Source organism: Dermacentor albipictus, chromosome 2, assembly GCF_038994185.2.
Source record: "Dermacentor albipictus isolate Rhodes 1998 colony chromosome 2, USDA_Dalb.pri_finalv2, whole genome shotgun sequence".
Classification (NCBI taxonomy): Eukaryota; Metazoa; Arthropoda; class Arachnida; order Ixodida; family Ixodidae; genus Dermacentor; species Dermacentor albipictus.
The window spans coordinates 58,244,183-58,266,019 of NC_091822.1; the positions used below are offsets into that span (position 1 = coordinate 58,244,183).

Consider the following 21,837-nt stretch of genomic DNA (forward strand, 5'->3'; position numbering starts at 1 on the left):
TTGCCTAGCTGGTAAAACATGAAGTAAAACTTGATCCATTTGTGAGAGAAAATTTTTACGCAATACTGGTGCCACACAGGATCCTATCATATGCCGGCTTTCTGCAGAAAGCACTGCCGATCAAATGATATAAAGGTAGATTGCAAATAAAACTCTAAAACGGTCAAAAATCGCCAATGCATATTCCAGCATTATTCTGAAAGGAAAATTTTTCGTTTTTTTTTTCATACACTCTCGGACTGCAGCAAAGACGGCCTTGTGAGGAAAAGAGTCAAATAAATCCACCACATCCATGGAAAAGGCACGTCCAACTTCCCACCTTAAAGATGCTGTGGAACAGCGCATCTATAAGAACTCTGTTCTGAAACCGCATTCCGCGAAACTTCACACTTCCTTCGAAGTACATAGCTTAAAAACGCGCAGAGTTTGTTATCATACATACATGCCTTCCCATCAGCACATGTGCGACCTAGCATCTTGCTCAAAGTTGTGGTAGGCGTAGCGAGTATTGATGGCATTCAGTTCTAGGGGGGCGCCCGGCTTGCGATTCTAATCAAAGAAGCGTTTACAAGCTTGCGTTAAGTGCGTTATAGGACAACATTTAAAAGTAGAATGTACGTAAAGCTCACTACAATCGACCTTCCAAAGGCTGAAATCTTTAAAAAATAATGCGGAAAAAGCCTTACCAGTTATAAGGCAATGTTTCATTATGAGAACAGAAAAAATAATTCGGCTCGTCTGGGCGGTGGCGTTCCAAATAAGGAGCATGGTAATGGGGAAGAGGAAACATTGCGTCTATGAGTGGAGCAGAAGTTTTTTTGCGGGAGACAGGGAAAATATAATTCATGCTAAAGCGAGCCTTTAGAAAGTAAAAGCCTTCAACAACATGCTTCTATAAACCATATGACGAAATCTCAATTTGATGAATGCCAGGTGCATTTCTGACGAATGACAAAACAACTATTTTTATTATGTAATGGATTAATCGTAGTAGCAACCTAGGTCTTAGAAATGGATCCTCTAACCACGAACGAAAAATTACTGGGATACAAGTTGCCTAAGAAAAACGAGGACCAAGTCTTTCAAGAGGAAGAAAAAAGTTAGCACGCCACATGGCGTCAACATGTGAGCTCCGCAAATATTTAGCAAACACACGGTACAGAACTTGCAATTTAAGCAGCGATCAGTGTAGGCTCTAACCTGCAGGACATACATATTTCGATCAGCTAGGAACATATTACAAGCTTCAGCTCGGCTAAATATGGACAACTGCTACTCTTGCCAGTTGTTAACTTTACGGTGTACTTTTGCAACTTCCGCTCACCAGTGAGGATTACTATTGCGATACAGGGAAGAAGGGTACAACTGAGCACTTGAAGTCCTGCCTCCTCTGAAGCCCTGCATTTGGAATGCTATTACCTAGATGTACTTAAGCGTGTTCGCAGAACGGACATACCGCCAAGGATCAAAGCATCTTTCAAGTTACATTAGGCAACTATTTGCATGAAATCCTGGTTGGAAAACGGCTGTTTCGTGCGGTAGTCTGTAAACTGCCGTTTGTATCCACATGGTGAAATGATTGATCGCTGTTTTGTAAACTGTAGAGACACCATTTTCTTCTGGGATATTCTTCGAAGAACCACTTAAAGAAGACTTTAAGATCACACCATACGCAATTCCCTTCCTACCTTTTAAATGTCCCTGCGAACCAACGTAGGACATGTTCATGTCACTTGGTCTAGATAGCCTTTGGCGCAGCAGAATGTGTCACAGGCACGCTGAACTACCGTGAAGCACTCAGTCATTTTCTCGGGAATTTTCAGACTATGTTCGTAGTGTGTACGCTGCACAAGAAACACTGTCGGACTGGATGACTGGTTGCGTGACTTTTGAATGCGTTTTCATTCACCGTTTTTTTCTGAAAGTTCTTCTCCCATTTAATAGATTTACAAAAAAATGTCTCAGCAGTGGCCATCATTTCTGCTGAGCACGCTGTGGCCTTGCGTTTGATTCTCGCCGTAACGTGTTTTTCTTTCATGCCGGAAACTTTTTTTTATCTCCACTGTTTTAAACAGCGTTCCTGATCTGGCGAAAACATACTCGCCGCTTAGATCTGACAATGGCAAGTGACAGCAAGCAATATGTCCTCACGGTCACTCGAACGTCAGGTCTGATGCACGATCGGGCCGTATATATATGTACGTTTATTGCTGTTTTTGTGCGATACGTTTGTTTTGTGGTTTTTACACATGTAGTACACGGAAAAATAGCGCAAGAAACTTGCCGGAACGCGTAAGTGGACAGTATAGTGCGTGTGGCAGTCCGGCAGCAATTATAACGTCTTACCTTGTGAGATGAATAGTAGCGGAAAGGCTTTTCCCAGGTGAACTGCCGCCGACAAACAAGAACCTCAAGAGAACAACAAAACTGTGAATTGGTATAAAACCAATCTACCCCGCGTGGCAATCGGATATTTTACTGCAACGCCAACAAAACAGCCCACTTGATTGTTGATGTACGACTGGCTACAAACTGACTACAACATGTTCAGATATCTGCCGCAAATGCTTTACTAGAAATATTTATGTGCTTTGCGTACGTTTACTCTGACATTCATTCCATAAAGGAAAAAAAAACGTCGCCGCGCCCCTTGCGATGTATGTGCCAGTGAAAGCGCGCAAGGGTGAACCGGCGGGCGCGACACCATCTCGTGCACGCGAGCGATCCAAGCAGGTAGGTGGGACCGGGTTGGCGCGTGCGGCCACACGGGCCGCTTCTCTTAAAGTCATCTGCGACGGGGACAGTCCGCCCGCGCACTGTTTTCGCGGCTTAGTTCGTGTTGATGCGACACGCAGCACGATGGTCAGTTCGCTCGCTGCTGCTCCCTTGCTTCCTCGCTCCAACGTTTTGACAGCGACTTTTTGTGGTAATCGAGGGAGATGTGTTCATGTTTGCTTGAGCGCGCGTGGTACAATGTTCGTTAATTTAGTTAGTACGTCTATGTTTACACGTTTATACAGCCGATAAAGCTGCTATCCTTATTTCGTAGAGCTAGCTGCCCACTAATCAGTGGCGTCGCAACAGGGGGGGCCGGGGGGCCGTGGGCCCCGGGTGCAAGGGGCCAGTGAAGGGGGGGGGGGGGTGTCATATACGTCTGAAGACACCCCTCTTTCCGCCGGCTACGCCCAGGGAGGGGGGTGACAGAAGACCTATGGGCCCCGGGTGCCAGACGGCCTAGCTACGCCACTGCCACTAATTTGTTATCGCAATCGATGCTGCGCTTTTCAGGCGAAACCACCAATTTTAGAGCGCAGCTCTTAAGAAGCTTTCGCTTATGCGCATCCTTCTTAACATTTAAACAGTACACCTATATGTTGTGGTGGTAGATGTCCCACTCCTGCGGCTAACGTTGGCGGCGGCAGCTTAACCGGGCGAACGAGTGCAACAGCGAGAGATGAGAGAGGAAACGCGGAGTGGCAGTTGAAAAACGCAAGGCGCGACCGCTGGAGACCAATGAGACCTGCGCCATGAGGGACGCGCGCGTGCGAAATTGCTTTTATGTGGACCCTCCCGACCTCTCGATGCGTACTCGTATTTGCTTTCAGCCGGAGCTTTCATTTCATACTATCATCTCTGCGCGTCAGCTCTCGCTCACATGTGTTTCGTTTGTTAGGTTTAGACTCGTTCGGGCTTGTTTCGATTCTCATGGTGTGTGATGGCTTGATAATCTCATTATACGGGTGACGTGAATTGTGTACTACTTCCTGGAAGCCAAGCTGCCCCAACGATCACGCCGGAACCTTTGACGAGTCATGTATAAAAGCCGACGAGCTTGACCCGCAGATCAGATTTGTATATCCCGAAATGAAAACACGTACATAGCGGCGCTAAAATCACGCACTAGGGAATAAGGTAATCGCTGGTTGCCTTTTTTATTTGTTGCTTGCACAGCGGTGTGATTAAATCAATCTCCAGAAGAAGCGTCACAAAAGAATTTCTTTGATCGAAAAAGCCAGCGGTGCAATAAAGGCACTCGCGCCTGTTCGCCAACAACAATTCAGGGCGATTTCAAGAGCAGTCAGCGGAGCTAGCCGCTGCTTCATTCGCCATCAGTTATTCTAGTTAGTCAGCCTCCCTCAGTTATTTCGAGTTGCGCTTCTTTCCTTTCGTCAGCAAACGAGTCTGTTAATTTGTTAATTACAGTTGCGACTTCAATTACTTCGTAATTGTGGAGTGCTGCTACACGAGCGGTTTTCCCTCAGTCACTTAGTGGAAGGGTAACGAAGCGTTACTGCAGTGTTGCTGCACTTGCGATAAACAGACGCTCTCATAGTATCGCATCGAGGGACAACAAATGGAATACGTTTTCTTGCTGTAAAAGCTTGCATCAAAGTTATGGAAGCAGACGCGGCACTTACTGCTGCAAATATGAGTACACCTATTTGCGTGATCCGCACCGAAACAGGTACGAGGCGGCACAAGAAAACAAAATAAGCGAGGAATCGGGCGAAATATGTGTTTAGCTGCCCAACATGCTTATACCTGACGTACTCAAACATGAAGCATTGCAAAAACGACAAGAAATGTCGGACCTACTTCCATAAAACGCTGCTGAATCTGTGTAACGTACCTGTAAAGAAAGGGGGAGGCAAAGATCGCACCTACCTTTAGGCACAGCCTAAATCAAACACAACGACAGAAATATGCCCTCAATTATCTTCTATCTCACTAATTTCTATCTTCACAGAGTGTTATATAATGGATAGAGGCCAGCTAAGCATAGGCCGTAATACTGTTAGGACAGGAGAAAACCCAAAAGAACGTGCCGAGCAAAATTCGTGAAAATGTTCAGAAGGTTTGGTACCTGCAATCGAATCCCACCTCGGAAACCTGATATACGAGAGAATCACAAATGGCGAAGTTTCAGTGTTCGTACTTGTAACTCAATCCAACTTCGTGAACATGATGTATTTAGGAGACTGCTGGAAATCTGTGAATAGGGCCGGAAACACACTTTCATTGCACAGCTACATGGGGTCATGAGCGAAATGTGATGAGAACAGGTGTGCTGCATTGACGGTGCCTCATGTCGAAAAGATAAAAACAGCGACAGCGGAAATAATGACGTGGCAGGCCGCTTTCGCCCGCGCATGTTTTAGCATTCTTTCGAGGTGCACATGTTGGCTGCCTCTGAACTGAACCGTTATCTAGACGTGCTGTCTTTTTTGTAATGCAAATCTGCGACACGTGGTGCAACCTCTACTCAGACAGGCCAAAATACTTATAGAAAACAGTGATCGACGGAGCCCACTGAAATGAAACCTGGAGACAAAATTTTTGCTGTCGTTCGTGAGGCTTTTGAAAGGTTCAGTACCAGAATACTTTGGTAGTTGCGCGAGCAGCTGAAAGAAGCCGGTGTTTCTCAGCTCAGAGCGGACTGTCCATCTCATGTTAATAAGCGAAGAGACGACTCTCTAATGCCCACAGTTCATTGCTGCGTGTCTCGTGTGATGGCCGGTCATAAAGGCACATAATACCAGAGGACTTCAGGTCACGCGACATGCAGACTGTGTCTTTGGTTGCATAGTATAGAATGGCATTGCGCGAAAGTTGCGTTTTTCTTCTCACATATATTCATAGAAATTACTTGCACTGTATTGTTTGATTGCCCATGAACGTGCGCGATAATTTCTTGCTTTCTTATTTTCATTTAATATGATTTTCTTTTCTGTTCAAACGCATCCCCTTCAATGAATGAATAAATGAATGAATGAATGAATCAATCAATCAATCAAGCAAGCAAGCAAGCAAGCAAGCAAGCAAGCGATCAAACAATGAATGTTTATTATTTACAAAGGTGGTCCATATCGGGTTGAATAGACAGAAGACATCTGTCCGCAATGCGACATCACTATCCCACGCCACCTCCTCCCGTAAAAATGGCGTGTACGCCTTAATTACGCATGGGTAGGCTGTGCAAAACGCAAAAAAGGATTTCAAAATCGCTGAAGCTTGCCCCGTTTCGAAATAATTTCAAACCAACCGATCGCTCTACAGCCCTTGTCATTTTTTAAGGCTAACAGATCTGCACAAGTGGTGTAGCCTCAATTGAGGTTCGAAGTGCTACAGCTGCTACAGTGTTGTGATAGTCTGTGGTGATAGCGACTGGCGGTGGTTGTGTGTCTGCACTCCCTTTTTCTCTCGCTCTCTCTACTTTCTTCTCTCCTTATCTTCCCTGCTCCGCAGTACACTGCAGAAAACCAGACTTTCTTTCTTGTTAACATTCCTGTCTTTCGAATTTCTATTGTGTTTCCCTAAACATAAAAACAAACGTTTGTAACTTGCCTCATAAAACAAAGCACAGCTTTGTATCCGAAGGACTCGTGCATACCTCTCCCTGATATTCGGCAATACATGGCTGTAGTTAGTAAATTAACCCTATTCTCCAGATGACATCAATGTTCCGCTAAAAATGCAGACGTTGGTGCGTCAACAGCGTTTCCATTCCCTCAGAAAAGTAGGATTCCCCTGACAGGATGCACACATAATTTCATGCAGCCAGGGATTTAGAAAGCTGCTTTCTTCAGGTGGTCACCAATACCCCTCAGTTATGTACCTTCATAACCGACCATGGGTAAAACATGACAGGCATGATGATCAGGACTGCTTCTTTTTGTCGTAGTTGACGTGGAACAGACTCACAGTTTTTGCATATTGTACATTCAGCATCAGTTCTCCTGCCGGTGCGTAGTGTCGTGCAAATATACAAAATACGCCATCAGATGTGCAGAATTTTTACCTAAGAAGACAAAGGCAAGTCTATATAAGCGTAGAAAATGGATAAACTAGAATTCATTATGCGCATGGAGATGCACACCTTGTTCGCAATGTGGTGCTTTAGGCAGCTTTTTTCTCAGAAAGTACTGTCGTGCATGAGGTGTTTGCCAATTGTGCCGTGATGCATCAGCAGGGAGTATGGTTCACACGTTTCGACAGTATAGGCGAGAAACCTGTGGCTGAATAAATAAGAATTGGATGGGTAAAATGCTCCATTTGTGGTTGCCCTAAATTAAAAGGCACATATTAATAAAAATGACAAAAGGAGTGTCGATAAAGAAATACTTCAACACACCCTGCGGATAACAGGCCTTCACCTTGCTACTCAAGTACGACTGTTATTTTGAGGTTTGTGTTACACCACTTACTTGACAGCTCATATATATTTTGCACTAATATATGTGCCACGAAAACACGAACAAAATGTTAAATATGTATGCACCCATTTTAGCACAGTGGTGTGGTTTGTGCTGCACCTTTGGCAAGGTTTTGCAATAAACTGCGAATTTTGGCCGGTTGGTACGTGTTGCAGACAAAACGAATAAACCGGAAGACAGAAGACACCAGAAGGAGGTGCGCGAGGCGCTAACTATCATTGAATGTTTTGTTACACACACGGCCAATATATGCATCTATAAAAGGCTCGACATTGAAAATCAAGGTCATTCAGCGAGCGTCGTCGTCAATAAGAAAAAAAAGAAACCTGATTTCCTTGGGGAGGAGCAATATCGACAGCATACTCAAGCAAGTGTCCCTTTTGTCATCTGTACAGTGACCCTCATATATCTCACGAGTACGCTGGTCACCATGAGGCCTTAGAACTTTGCACTGAATAAACGAAGCGACGAAGAGTTAGCTGAAGCTGGCAACCAGTGACAAAATAGAGCATCTAAAAAAGACTGTACATGCAGAAGTGACATCATTTATGCTCATTACTACGGCAAGAAGTAGGCTCTGTAGACTTAAACAATACTTCGCGTGGAAGTTATGTACCAACAGGCATCCCGCCAACGTAAAGTTCAATACCACGAATGGCTGCTCTTCCTCGCGTGACAGAGCGGTTTGATGTCAACAGAGTCTGATGTCAGGCGAAAAGAACCAAATAGGAAAGGCATGATTTACGTTATCGCATCCCAAAGATGCGCTCAGTACAGCTGCAATCGCAAATTGCAACATAAAGACCAGATTTTGTCGGTCAAAGTTTCGTTCTATGCAAGCCGAAGCATCCGGTTGATAGTAATAACTTGTGTCGTTTCCTCTTGCTGTCATGTTGCAGCTTGTAATGTTCCTATTTTTGCGACAGCAGTTAAGTGCCTAAACTGGGCTAGTCTAGGACGTCCGTCCATCCACCAATTATGTTACGTCGAGAAAGACCTTTGCCCTCATGATTGTTATTTGGGCCCCGTGAGGCCACCTCTTCATCTCCGACTTCGCCATTGTCATCGTGCTAAGAAAACTAAATCTTATGTCTACTACTGCCAGCACTTACATTCGAACCCATGTCAATGCGGCAATGAGCATTTAGGAAGACGGTGCTGTAACTATTGCGATATCGCACGAGCATTTCTTTGTCCATGGTACTTATATATCATGTGTAATGCCATATGTGAGAACTGTACAAACGCTAGCTAACACACCAAGCACTGATGGCCTGAAAGGGATCCATAAATCAGTATGTGAACACCTTCATAAGAAGCCAGCATACCCTGAAACCAAGGATAACATAGGGGAAATTACTTCTGCTTAATAAATGAAATAAAGACACGATAAATTAAACGAAACAAAATTCATCCACTCTCACTATAAAAAAACAACTTGCCGCATGTGGGGAACAACCCCACAACCTTCGCATCCCCATAGCGCTCTTCGCTTCATTATGGCCGCATTTCTCTGCCGCTTTACTGTTATTATTTTTTCCTCTGCTGCCATATATGCGAAGGTTGTGGGATCGTTTCTTAACTTCGGCAAGCTGTTTGCTCGTCCACTTTCATTTCCATTAATTTATTGTTTTTGTTTCATTTGTTAACCACAAGTAATTTGCCCTATGTTTTCCTTGGTGTCAGTGTTTGTTGGCTTCTTATCATATGGCTAACAAATATCTGGCCCCTCGGTTAACACCGGAAGCACTCGGTTCCCCCCAATCAATTTCCTCAGGACACTATAATAAAGTTCTTGTCACTGTCATTGTCGGTTAACCCCCTTTCTTCTCGTTTATGTGAACACCGTGCAACACAGAAAACCAACAAACATTCTTGCACTAAAGTCATGGCAATTTTACAGGCAACATATGGAGAGGTATACCAGTCTGTTAGGTGGTACTTGTCGTTCAAGTTAACGGTCATTAGAGCTCGCTGAAATTGGAGCTCAACATCTCAGTACAGCATGCGCGTTTTCCATGTTGGCAATAGTTATTGCAAGGTTGTCTGCTGCACACGGGTCGTTAGAAAGGTGGCGTCTGCACGTATATATCGGAGATATGAACACGCTGTACTGTAGCACGCAAGAATGGCGTGATGTATTTGACCACATGGCGGTGTTTTTATTGTGCCTTCCATTGTGATTCGTCAACGCTCGCTTAACAGCGTCGAGGGCTAAATAGGCGTACATGTCATTAGTGATAATCGGCGTCCAGCATGTCCCATACCCACAATGGGGCTCTTGCATTGCCCAGGGGGCGCTGCGAAAAAGGTGCTAAAAAGCGCCCTCTGTGCTAAAATGGGTCGTACCAGCTCGGTCGTCTGCTTCGGAAAGCACGTTTACAATATGGACCCGCCACTTTCGGTTGTGTTGTTTCACGGCCTGCAGCGAATATCGGGCGCCGAAGATTTTTTTCAGGGGTGGCACGCTGCGTAAAGGCAAGAAATTATGCAGTGCCGAATACGTGTACGCCGTTCAAGAATTAGGCGGTGAAGTTTTAGCACGGTGTCAATCGCAAGTGAAGCGAGTCGCGTACGAAGTGGAACTTCAGGTAAGGTTTGCACGCTAGCTGCTAGATTCAGGCGCACAAACACAAGGAAACGCTTGCTATAAATGAATCCACAGCAGCGATAAGCAGGCATCGTGTGTACGGAACTGCTCGAGCACACGACGGTACGCGTCGCGATGTACGAACTGCTCGAGCGCACGATCGTACGCGCCGCGACGGCAGCGGTCTTTCGACATGCTGCGAAACAGCGGGCCTCCTGCAATCTTTGTTGACTGCATGCCGCTAAACAAGTAGTTATGCCTGCGCTGTAGTAGCGGCCATCTGTCCCTTTAGTAACTGGTAATAACTGATGCAACGCATGTGAGCTCGCACGTACGTGCGAATCGCGCTGCAGCGCGAGCTCGTGCGCTGCTCGCTTGATATAGGTTTTAATGACAGCGCTCGAACATCGATGTGCTGCAATCAGTACTGCCTTGCTGCGCTGCCTCAACGTGTTAGCTTGAGATGAAGGATGAGCGCATTAAATCTCTTAACCTGTGCTGCTCGTAGTGGAGTAGTGAATTGTCATCGAATGAGCCCGACCATTTGTGCTCATTTGCACACACCTGGTCACTTCACCACTTCGCATCGGTCGAATTGTTAATTGTCGCTGTGGCCGGGTCTCGAATCGTGAATTACCAGCCATGCCTGCTGCTATGCCGGTCTGCCGTCGGGACTGTAGGTGCGAAACACTGAACTTTAGAACGCAGATAATCAAGCAAGCTTCAAGACAGGCGAAGCAGTCAGCATGGCGCGAAGTTTCGCTTACTCAGCGCGACGAACTGCAGCTATGCAGCGCGCCCGACGCTCCACTTCGTGAGGCCTTGAAGGAAAACGGTAGAATCTGATGTTGGGATTCAGGCTTCTTGTTCATGGTAGTCCATGACGCAAAAGTAATGACGGTGACACCTCTTTGAGGCTGGGCTAGGTCTCTCCGGATCGGCGTCACCGATTCCTACTGCTCCTTGCATTACGTCCCACGGCACACGGAGGGTCCGTTTTAGTTAAACTATAGGCTGCGGCGAGCTCGCAGCGTGGTCTGTGAGAAGTGACGAGCCTTTTCTCACTCGCAACAGGGCAGAAAAAAGTGCGAATCGACGCAAAAGCCGGCCTAGAAACGTGCTTCGCCATAGCCAGGGTTCAATACGACCCAAGCTGGTACGACCCAGATGTCGTTTCCCGCGCCGCCACCAGGCGCCGCTACTATACCTCAAACTCCAGCGCAAGACGCCCATAAGGACGCGCCAGGAATTGGGCGGTTGGTGGAAAACACCACCGGAAGCTACGGTGGCGTAAATGTTAACAGCAACACCGGAACAACAACACCATAAATGGCATTGTTTTTTACATAGTAGCTGACAGTATTCACAGCCACCATGTGGCAGATTTAGAGCACTGCATATGCTCAAAAGAACAAGAAAGAAAAACGAACTTTCCCTCCAATGTCGTTCATGGCATTGCATTATTCCGCTCACTTTATTTGTGACATTCTTGGCTTATGACTTTATCAGGCCTTTTGCCGGGGCTTTCAAAAATGTTTGGTGAAACCTGAAAAAAAAACTTTATTAGAACAACTGCCACTTCACTGGCGGGTAAACGCAGATTTACACAAAAAACTGATTTTAGAAGTTATGCTCACGAAATTTCACAGCAAACATTGTCTTAATTGGCACACTGCGGACTTGGCGGGGTGCTTTTGGCAGTTGTTCTACTGAAGGATGTAAGAAGATATGACTGCTCTGTACAACGACAGTTCTCTAGGGAATGCTAATGGTGATCGCAGTTGATGCACAGAAACGTATGACACATTTCTCACGCGTGTTCTAAGGCCTCCTTATATCGCTTCGGAAAGTAGTAAGTTCCCTGTGAGTTATCATAAATTGTTTCTTTCCTGATTTCGTTTTTTCCTCTTAAGTAGTTACTCATAGCAGGTTCCTTTTCCATTGCTGTCACCCAGGAGATTGTCTCAGCCTCTCTGACTTTCTGCTTCACGTTCTTTGTTGTGGTGTTGCTCACCATACAGGCCGCATATTGAACTGGTAAGCTTCCTAGCTCTTTTGCTCCGCTGTGAATCAATGTTATTGTTTTACAAATACACTCCTCCAGCACATTTACTTTCTTCCATATACCTCAGTTCTTCCTCATATTTAATTTTATGGTGAGCTTCCCTCACTTCAAAACATGTCCAGCCCATACCAGCCTGCACAGCTTCATTTGTAGTTTTTCCGTGAGCGTCCGATGCGAGGCGTTCCACGGACCTTTGGTTCCCATCGAGTCCTGATTGCACCCGAGATTTCAAGCAGACAACAACGTTTCCAGATGTAAGTCCTGGAACCATTACACCTTTCCGCATAACCCGAAGCACCTCATACTTATTGTATCTCCATGGCGCTCTGTGTTTTATTATGGCCGCATTTCTTTGCCCCTTGAGTGATATTGTTTTTTTCTTCTCTTTCCATATTTCTATTGCCTCCATGTATCAGTATACCAAGGTATTTCTATTATTTTGCGCGAGGTAGTTCCTGGCCTTGTATTGTGACTGCCTGTTCGCTGTTTTCATTCAATGCTAAAACATCTGATTCATTATTGCTAAATTTCGGGCCTAACGTATCGCCTTCCTACCACAGATATTAGCCAGAGGTTGTATATCCCTTTGCTTGCTAGCTATAGCCGCCCCGCCCCCTTCACGCGCCCTCTGGTGGTGAGTTCAGGAACCCGCCCCGGTCTCCGGGGCGGGTTCCACCGGTCTCCATACGGCAAGGGCTCGACTTAGAACAGGTCCGCTGACATAACTGTACAGACGCTGGCACCTGGCGTCCAGAAATTATAATTTAGCCGAGGTGGCTTGATCAGGCGAAAGCCTAATGGCACCGATTCCACTGCTCGCCCACCGTCAGCGTACTAGGCGTGTGGTCGCCGTGTTTTGTGACCGGACTATTGTGACAGGTCCTAGCGCGCTACAATGCCACCACAGCCCCTCACCGATTATTATTGGTGTGTACGAACAGAATGGGATCCAAGCGAGTTGCCACGATGTGCGCGTGTGTGTTAGAGGCAGGTCTTCTAATAACGCTGCCATCTCGTGTGGTATTATCGCAGTCGGTGGATGATACAGGTTTGACACTTGGTTCCCACACACTGTCGCTACTGAGACCGTACATGTACCACGGGTCATTCAAAACAGCCTGTTATACCGAAGCTGGAAAACAGGTGATTCAGGTAACTCTTTGGCAAAGATAATTAACGTATTGCGAGCCCAACGAGTAGAAAGCGATAAATCTTCAGCCATATGTATTTTAGGGCTCTATAACGTAAAGCTATTACAAACTTTTCTATTCCAATTCTGCAGTCAGACCTTCTCGATTGGTGAAAAACTTTTTTAGACCGCCCACCACTTCGCCGGTCTGTGAGAAGACGTCACGAAAACCGCGATAACTCCCCATCTGATATGACGTGTGCACATTGATTATGCATGATCTGACCGAACAAACAAAAAATAGTTACTTCTAATTCGACGTCTTTTCCCCATTAGCCCTCGGCTATTGGTCAAGAGTTTTCGGGCTGCGGCCCTTTCACCTGCCTCTCACACGACGTCAAAAATCTGCGCAAACTCACCACGTCAAAGTGACGTGTGCGTGTTAAAGACGCATTATTGTGCCAAACAAAACTGAATTTTCTTCTGAATAGCCGTCGGCTGCCCCGTGCCGAAGGGAATAAAAGATGGCTGCCGCCGTTCACTCAGGCACTGGCTACTAGCACCTGCCGCAGAGCATGAATTTATTTGCCTATAATAAAGCTTTCTGCCTGGCCGTATAACGTTTTCGAGAGCTTTCGGCACGTTTGCGACATCGTTCTACCAACGCTTCTTTGACGAGGATCCCTTTTAGTGTCATTTTCGAGTTTCGTTGTATGCCGCCGCGATTCTCCACCAGCCATCGCAAGCTAAGTAAGGGAAAGCGGACCTATCGCAGACGCCAGACCTCGAACACTCTCAAGTTCAACAAATGTTCACAGAGGGCGAAAAAATCAACCGCGTGGTGCTGCTATAAGAGAGGCATAGTAGGCCAATTAAAAAGGTTCCCCCGTGAGTGCATTATCTCCCGCTTGAGGCGCCGTAGTAAGCACAATTTTAACCTACAAGCTTACTTCAACAATAAACGAAGCGTTTTTATTACGTGACAAAGAGTACGAAATTATCAATCCTACTTTTACATTGTACTCTTGTTTACCAACTTTGTTGTTTTTGCAATTTTAAGCGCAAATTAGCGTTCAGCATCATCGACCTCCCACGTGGCCTCTGGCCTGGATTTAAAATTTTTACCTGTATGTTCGTATGTTCGCGTGCACGGCAGGTACGTATTCGTTGGTTTGTGCATCGATTGGTTATTTTGTGCTAAAACCAGTTTAGTGCGCTTCGATATCTCGCGTTATTTAACTTGGGGTGTAAACAAGAAAGCTAGGCTTCAGTCGTGAGCCATGTGGAACACGTCTGTATCGAAATGGGAGCCGGGTCCTACTGCTACTGGGGACGGCAATACCAGTGAGTCTTTTAAGATCGCTGCTTCAATCGCTATATAATATATTCGTCTCGTTAACTTATATGCGGAGGCAAGTTAACGAACTAGATGCTGCATTACATATGGGCAGTCAGTACCCTCCGTTGCGGTTTCCCAAATAAACTTTCCGTTTTGAGGCCATTATCGTACACATTCGCGAAAGAGAAAGCGACATCGGAACGCGTGTCACATTGTTCATCTCGTTTTAGCGGTAGCCATTGGTGACTGAGTAGCCTTATCAATATATATATATATATATATATATATATATATATATATATATAGATCGAGTCCACCGGCAACTTCATTCGTTCAGGGAACCGAATAACCTTGTGATAAACTGTAGCTAAAGTACTGAATTTATTGTATTACGCAATTGCACGCATGATAATTCACCCATATTTCGTACTTGTTGGTTCCAAATGTTCTTGCTGTTCAGGTAGGTTTACCTGAGGACACTTATGTTTCCAGTAAAGCGGTGCCTCACGTTCATGCTGAAAAAGAGGGCATATTTTCCAATATCTTCATGTCTTTCCTCTATTTGCTTGTGAAACCAGCAATGTGATCTCTTCTAGTGTACAAACGAGCGCACAAATGTTCTCATTTGTGATCTTAACATTACTTAAGCTGTTGACATGCATTGTAGTTAGGCAGACATCCATTTTACGGAGAGTAACAATATTTATTTACCATGCTGCTTAAGCACCCTAGAACAGTGTACATTTGCATGTGTTCTGTATTCACAAACCATTACAATGTATATGTCTGAACTTTTCGCATTTTATATTGCAAAATTGGGCTTATTCAATTTCTGATGCAGTCACAATTTCTGCTCCAGACATGCAGTAATGAAGACGGCGCCAGTATAAGACAACACACTCTATGCACTAAACAGAAGCTGCTGCCTGCTACAACAAGGTTATTGTGTGGGCTTTGGCTGCTACTACAAGGTAAACAACACCTGGTTCAGAAATAAATATACTTGATATAAGCTGCATTGGCTTGCTAGTCTTGAGATACATGTCATTTGTTTGTAGCAAATCATATGAACGTTTGGTCATGTTTACAATTCAGCATAATTGGTTCCAACATAAAAGAAAGCACTACATGAGTTTGGATGATCTGTGCCATGATGGCCAAGAAGTACTTGGCACAGAGTCTGTGCCAAGTACATCTTGGCCATCGCGGGAGCCCCCATCTACACCAACAGGAAGGGGCTAGAGCCGAATTCGCAAGACAACGAACAAAGAAGCCATTCCAGAATTATTTGAGCGAGACATCAAGTCTACGCACGACTGAAGAGTGAAAAGAGCCTCTGCCATCACTCCACCAGCACCGATATTGGCCGAGTCATCCAGGTACCTCAATAACAAAAATTATGCGTCTTCAGGTGTACCTGCAACCTCTGAACAACCACAGACGACGCTGGCCAAAAGACTTCCGCCAGCTTGCCCTTCCTAAGCGAGCTTCCTGGCCTTGCCAATTCTTGTCAAGTATATTTTTTTTCAATTAATGCAAGCTTTTTCATTCCACATTCTTGTTACAGATCATTCCTCTTCCTCATCCAAACATTAAAGGTAAACCGATTATTTGCTCATACGTAATACCAGTCACTGTCTAGTAGCGCAATATATCTGTAGCAGTATTTTATAGTGCAGGTTGCCATGTGCAATTCCTGTCCTGAAATAGCTCATGCGGCATTGTCATGTGTCTTGCATTAACCTTCACACTGTGTGCTATGTAGCATTTAACTTCTCTTAATGTTTTTTTCCGCTTTCAGTTCTTCCAAGGTAGAGTGGCTTATTTCTTGCATGCAAGCTTTCTCATTCCAATATTTAATTCCTAGTCTCATTCAGTATCGCTATTCCTGCTCGAGAGCCTGTGTTTTTGCGCAAGCATATTGAAGTGATTCATTGCAGAATCTGGTTTCGCTGCTGTCCGACATGGTACTTGCCACCGTGTTACGTTTCTCGTATGTGGGAGCCTGGTCAGTTGCATTGGGAAACAGTCTCTCGATGCAAGAACCTGCTCCTACAGTTCGCAAAGTTACATAGACTGCGAATTTTCACGCACCGTGGTTGGTGGCCCCCGTTCCGTCTTTTCCTGCTGCTGCCGTGTGCAAATTTTGCTTGTGGCCTTCCTCGGCCATGATTAGGCGTCAATGGAGACTCTCATACATGATTACATGGTTCTAAGTGTATGAAGTTGATATCCACATGTGTGGAAAGGCCTGCAAAAGTGGCGGCAAAATGGTGATGTTCACAAAACCGACCATGCCCATATTCAGAGAATGTGGGGCACAAAGTGTCAGTTACACATTAATGGCATGCGAAAGAACAAGCACAAATATGCAGGTTGGAAAAGCGGTAACGCTAAAATGCCGGGCACTCCATGTCGCTGTGTTGGCTGCGGCAGCAGATGCTTGTGTCACCCCATTGCTTCGCAATGCAAGTTGCTCATCTTCAACGGTGACTGTCGGTGCAAACACGTTTCACACACTGTCCAATCTTCTTGCGCTGATGGTTGTTGGTTTTTACCAGACTACCATGTGCGACGAAAGCAAGCACTATGCCTACAGTCGGACGGTTGAATGTGCCGCAAGCGACCCGTGTGCGTGCATGCTCACTGTTGTCATATGGATTGTAGCCAATGTATAGTGTATAGTGCCAATGTATAGATTGAGCGTTATGGTAAAGTATGCCGAAATGATGTGCATGCAGTCTTGTTTTTAATGCTTTCCCACTTGCTCATGGTTGCCGTGTTACATTTCTCGGATGTGGCCACCTGGTCAGTTGCATTGGGCAACGGCCTCTCAAGGTAAGGCCCTGCTCCTGCAGTCCGCACAGCGACACAGACAACCCGTTTACATGCACTGTGATTGGTGCTCCCTGTTCGTTCTTTCCTGCTGCAGCCGTGGGTAAAGTGTGCTTGTGGCCTTCTTCGGCTGTGATTTGGCGTGAACTGAGACTATCGTACATGATTACATGGTTTCAAGCATATAAAGTTGATGTCCACATGGATGGAAAGACTTGCAAAAGTGGCTGCGAAATGGCGGTTCTCACAAAACAGACCATGTCCTTATTTAGAGTAGGTGGGGCACCAAGTGTGAGCGACACATTAGCGGTCACCGAAAGAACAAAAACAAACGTGCGGGTAGGAAAGGCGTTAACGTAGAACGCTGCGTAGTTCATGTCGCTGTGTTGGCTAATGCAGCAGGGGCCTGCTTCACCAGATTGATTCGCAGTGCAAATTACAGCGACTGTGAGTGCTAACAGGTGGTGCACTGTCCAATCTGCTTGCGATGCTGGTTGTCACTCGTTAGTAGACCGCCATGAGCGATGGAGGCAAGCACTGTGTCTGAAGTCGGATAGCTGAATGTGCTGTAAGTGACCTGCAATGTGTGAATGCCCACTGTTGTCATATGGATCTTAGCCAATGTACAGTGCACTGTCTGAACCTTATGGTGTGATTGAATGCCGAGCTTCACTTGATAGTGGTCGCCGTGTTATGTATCTTGGATGTGGTGACCTGGTCAGCTGCATGGGCAAGAGTCTCTCGAGGTAACCATCTGCTCCTGCAGTCCACACAGCGACAAAGGCGCTCAATTTACATGCACCGTAATTGGTGCTCTCCCCGTTCGACCTTTCCTGCTGCAGCCGCGGTCAAATTACCCTTGTAGGCCTTCATAGGCCGTGATGTGACGTGCACGGTGACCAGCACACGTGATTACATGGTCCGAAGTGTATGAAGTTGACAACCACATGGCTGGAAAGGCCTGCAAAAGTGGCTGAAAAATGGTGACACCCATATTGAGAATGTGGGGCACCAAGTATGAGTTACACATTAGTGGCCCCCGAGAGAACAAAAAGAAACGTGCAGGTTGGAAAGGAGGTAACGCTAAAATGCCGGGTAGTCCATGTCGCTGTGTTGGCTGCGGTAGAAGATGCCTTGTCACCCGTTTGCTTCGCAATGCAAGTTACGGCGACTGTCGATGCAAACAGGTACGACGCTGCCGAATTTGCTTGCGCTGCAGATTGTCGCTCGTTACTAGACCGCCATATGCAGCGACGAAAGTGAGCAGCTTACGAGCACGCGTTAATGATTTCAGCGCATCTCGACATTAAATTTTATTTCTGCTCTTGTACGAGAAGGTGCACTGCTTCTCTTCTGCCATTAAAGTCACACGTACTGTTCACTCACTTGTGGCTTCTTTGTATGGGCGTCAGTAGAGGCTCTTTAGTCTCCTGGCGATTAAAACGTGGCAGTTGAGGCATGCCGCAAAGCCAGCAAGGCGAGCGCGGCGCATAACCAGCGTACGCCACCGGTAATAGGAGGCCATATCGGATATTGCAAAAAAAATGCATTTCCGCTTCCTGCTGAAGAAGCGCCATCTGTCGGGCCCCCCGCTAAGTTCCATGTGCTGCCGCTTCTTATTATCGAACCACTGTTCGCCGTGTGCGCCATGTGCGCGAGGCCTTTTTGCTCCCGCCGTTTGGTATGACGTCACACTGCGTTCCTTCTCTTTGCCCTCGCATCCGCTCGCTTTGCCAGTGGCGTCGCATACCTGATACATGTCGAAGGATTGAAAAGGAGAGCTCGCGTGTGCTGCAACTACAGTTGAGGCGGCAGTATGGACGGCGACAATTGTGATAAGCAGTAGGAGACGCGGAATCGTTAACGGAACGAGATGAAAAGGAAGTGAATTGCCCAGGAAATAGACGAGCAGCGCGCCGAACGAGTGGCTAAACGCCACAACATAGCCTGACAACCAGACAAACCTGGACTTGCAATCACGATTAACCAAGGCTAACTATGCTATGCCTTAGCTTTCGCTACGTATATTCTGGCATAGCCAAGCTAAGCCACTGCCAGTTTTTTCAAACAGAAAAAGTGACCTCCTATGATCGAGGAGAGCGTTCGATTCGTCTGTTGAGACAACGCTGCGAGTCACCGCCCGATGCTTGCGTCGGTGGTTACGCAAATTTGACGTCAGGAGATTGGAATAAAAACTAAATTGAAAAACTGGAAGACGCTTAAGCTTCGCCTCCAAGAGTGGAACGCGACAGCGTTCCCGACGACCCACCAAGGGATGCAAGACAATGGGCTTCGGCGCAGTGACTACGCGCACCGCATTGGACGCGGTGAGCGTCGAGCAACGCAGCGTTCGGCGCGGCAACGAAATGTGCGCCTGAGCAAGAGACGCACGCCTTAGAAACAGCTCGTTTCTAAGGCAACACCGCATTCACTAGAGGCGCTTTTGTACCGCTTTGAAGCATGGATAAGAGTTACGGCTTCTGGCATGGTAGTTGGAAAGACACGCCGGAGGCCCTTTATCGATTGAAGTGGTCGTCGTTACCAACGCAGTACTTGGGTGTGCCTCTCGGAAGTTACCGTGAGCCTGAATCGTACTGGCTCGATCAAGCTTCGAAAGCAAAGGAAAAGGCTGACGGGTGGAAAGGAAAGCAATTGTCAATGTTTTCTAGAGCCACTGTCTGCAACCTCTGTTTAGTATCTAAGATATGGTACGTTATGACTGTGTTGTGTGCTGCGAGGGTAAGCGTACAAAAAATTCACCGAGTTTTCGCTACATTTCATCGCAGTCCGGCGGAGTGCATGAGCGCGGCATAACGCTCTTTCTTCGCTTACGTAGGAACCGCCACACCCAAGGGACCTGACTGTCGCTTCCCCGGCTTCGGATGCTTCCATCTTCGGCGCTGTTATCGACGTGATACCGGAGAAGGTTCTGTGCAAGCGCCCATGGCTACACAGTCCATACCGCGAGTGCGTCATCGTGGTGGCAGCCAATCCAGGAGGGCGACACCGGGCAACAACGCTTAAAAAGCCAACGCCGATTGTGAACCAGCGCAGTCCGGCGGAGTGCATGAGCGCGGCATAACGCTCTTTCTTCGCTTACGTAGGAACCGCCAGACCCAAGGGACCTGACTGTCGCTTCCCCGGCTTCGGATGCTTCCATCTTCGGCGCTGTTATCGACGTGATACCGGAGAAGATTCTGTGCAAGCGCCCATGGCTACACAGTCCATACCGCGAGTGCGTCATCGTGGTGGCAGCCAATCCAGGAGGGCGACACCGGGCAACAACGCTTAAAAAGCCAACGCCGATTGTGAACCAGCGCAGTCCGGCGGAGTGCATGAGCGCGGCATAACGCTCTTTCTTCGCTTACGTAGGTGAGAGCAGCGTTTCTTAACTACTTCAGTGTTTAAATATAAATTTTGCTCCGCCGGACTGCACAAAGTTGTGTTCACAATGTCTAGCAATGATTGCCTCGCGTGCCTGAAAGCTATTGCACCTGATAGCCAGTGCCTTCGTTGTAGCGATTGTGATAACCGTCATCATGCCGGCAAATGCTCTGGCGTCACAAAGACTAACCTAAAAAGCATGTCAGTAGAAACGATCCGTATTTGGTTATGTCCCACGTGTGCAAACCACAAAACACGACTGTCGAACGCTGAAGAAGGGGCTGGCTCCCAGCGTAAGAAGTTAATGGCAGGCAGCGAGCAACCTTCTTTGGTTGACGTCATGTCGAAGCTTGACACTATGCTACGCCGTTTTGATGAGCTCGAAAGAAAGCAGGAGGAGCAGCTGGCTAAACATGATACCACCAATGGAAAACTTGAGGACCAAGCACTAACAATACAGAGCATAGAAGAATCACTCGATTTGATCTCTTCCAAATATGATGAAGTGCTTAAAACTCTTGAAACCCAGAATCAAGAAGTAAAAGAGCTGAAGAAAAAAGCTACGGACATGGAAGCTCAGCTGATAGCAAAAGACACTAGACTTTCTCAACTGGAAATGGAGGTGAATAGGATGGAATCCTATTCAAGACGTAATAATTTGGAAATTCATGGGATCAAGTGCCATGAGAGGGAAGACTTGAGAGCAGTTATAAATTCCCTTGCAGGGAGACTCGAACTACCCCTTCCCAGGAATGAGGAAGTCGAAGTTGTGCACAGTATTAAAGGCAAAGCAGACGCTGAGGCTCCCATACTAGTCCGTTTCACCAAGAGAGAAACAAGAGAAAAGTGGCTTGCAAAGCGAAACATGCTGAAACATGAGAACATTTACATAAATGAAAATTTGACACATCTAGCCAAGAAGCTTCGATGGATGGCAAAGCGCCAAGCAACTGAGAAACACTACAAATATGTTTGGGTGCGAAATGGTCGTATATTTGTTAGGAAAATTGAAGGTGCCCCTGTTATTCTTGTTGAGAACGAAGCGGATCTGCGCAAGATAACGTGATGACTGAGATTGTACATTCATTTTCTGAGTGGATGAAGATACGCCGGGAACTCATGTCAGTTGAATCTTGTACAAGTTTTGATCTTATCCATGTGAATGTGAGAAGTCTTCACAAAAATTGGAACTTGTTACAAATGTACTTGGAGAATGTTTTAACTTTTCTGGAGGTCATAATATTTACCGAGATAAATGTAAGCGAGTTTGATTGCTCTCTA

At 46.3% G+C, this 21,837-nt stretch overlaps 2 protein-coding genes across 2 annotated transcripts in view; one reads left to right on the forward strand and one right to left on the reverse strand.

Moving 5' to 3' along the window:
* LOC135901797 (putative sodium-dependent multivitamin transporter) overlaps positions 1-2,359 on the reverse strand; it is a 35,035-nt gene extending 32,676 nt beyond the window's left edge. The window contains exon 1 of the mRNA XM_065431644.2: positions 2,347-2,359. The gene's annotated coding sequence lies outside the window, so the exon portion shown is untranslated. The remainder of the gene's footprint in view (positions 1-2,346) is intronic.
* Positions 2,360-20,914: 18,555 nt separating this feature from the next.
* On the forward strand, positions 20,915-21,622 carry LOC135901798 (uncharacterized). Its single transcript, XM_065431645.2, has one exon. The coding sequence runs from the start codon at positions 20,915-20,917 to the stop codon at positions 21,620-21,622; it is 708 nt and encodes a 235-aa protein (XP_065287717.2).
* The last annotated feature ends 215 nt before the right edge of the window (positions 21,623-21,837 follow it).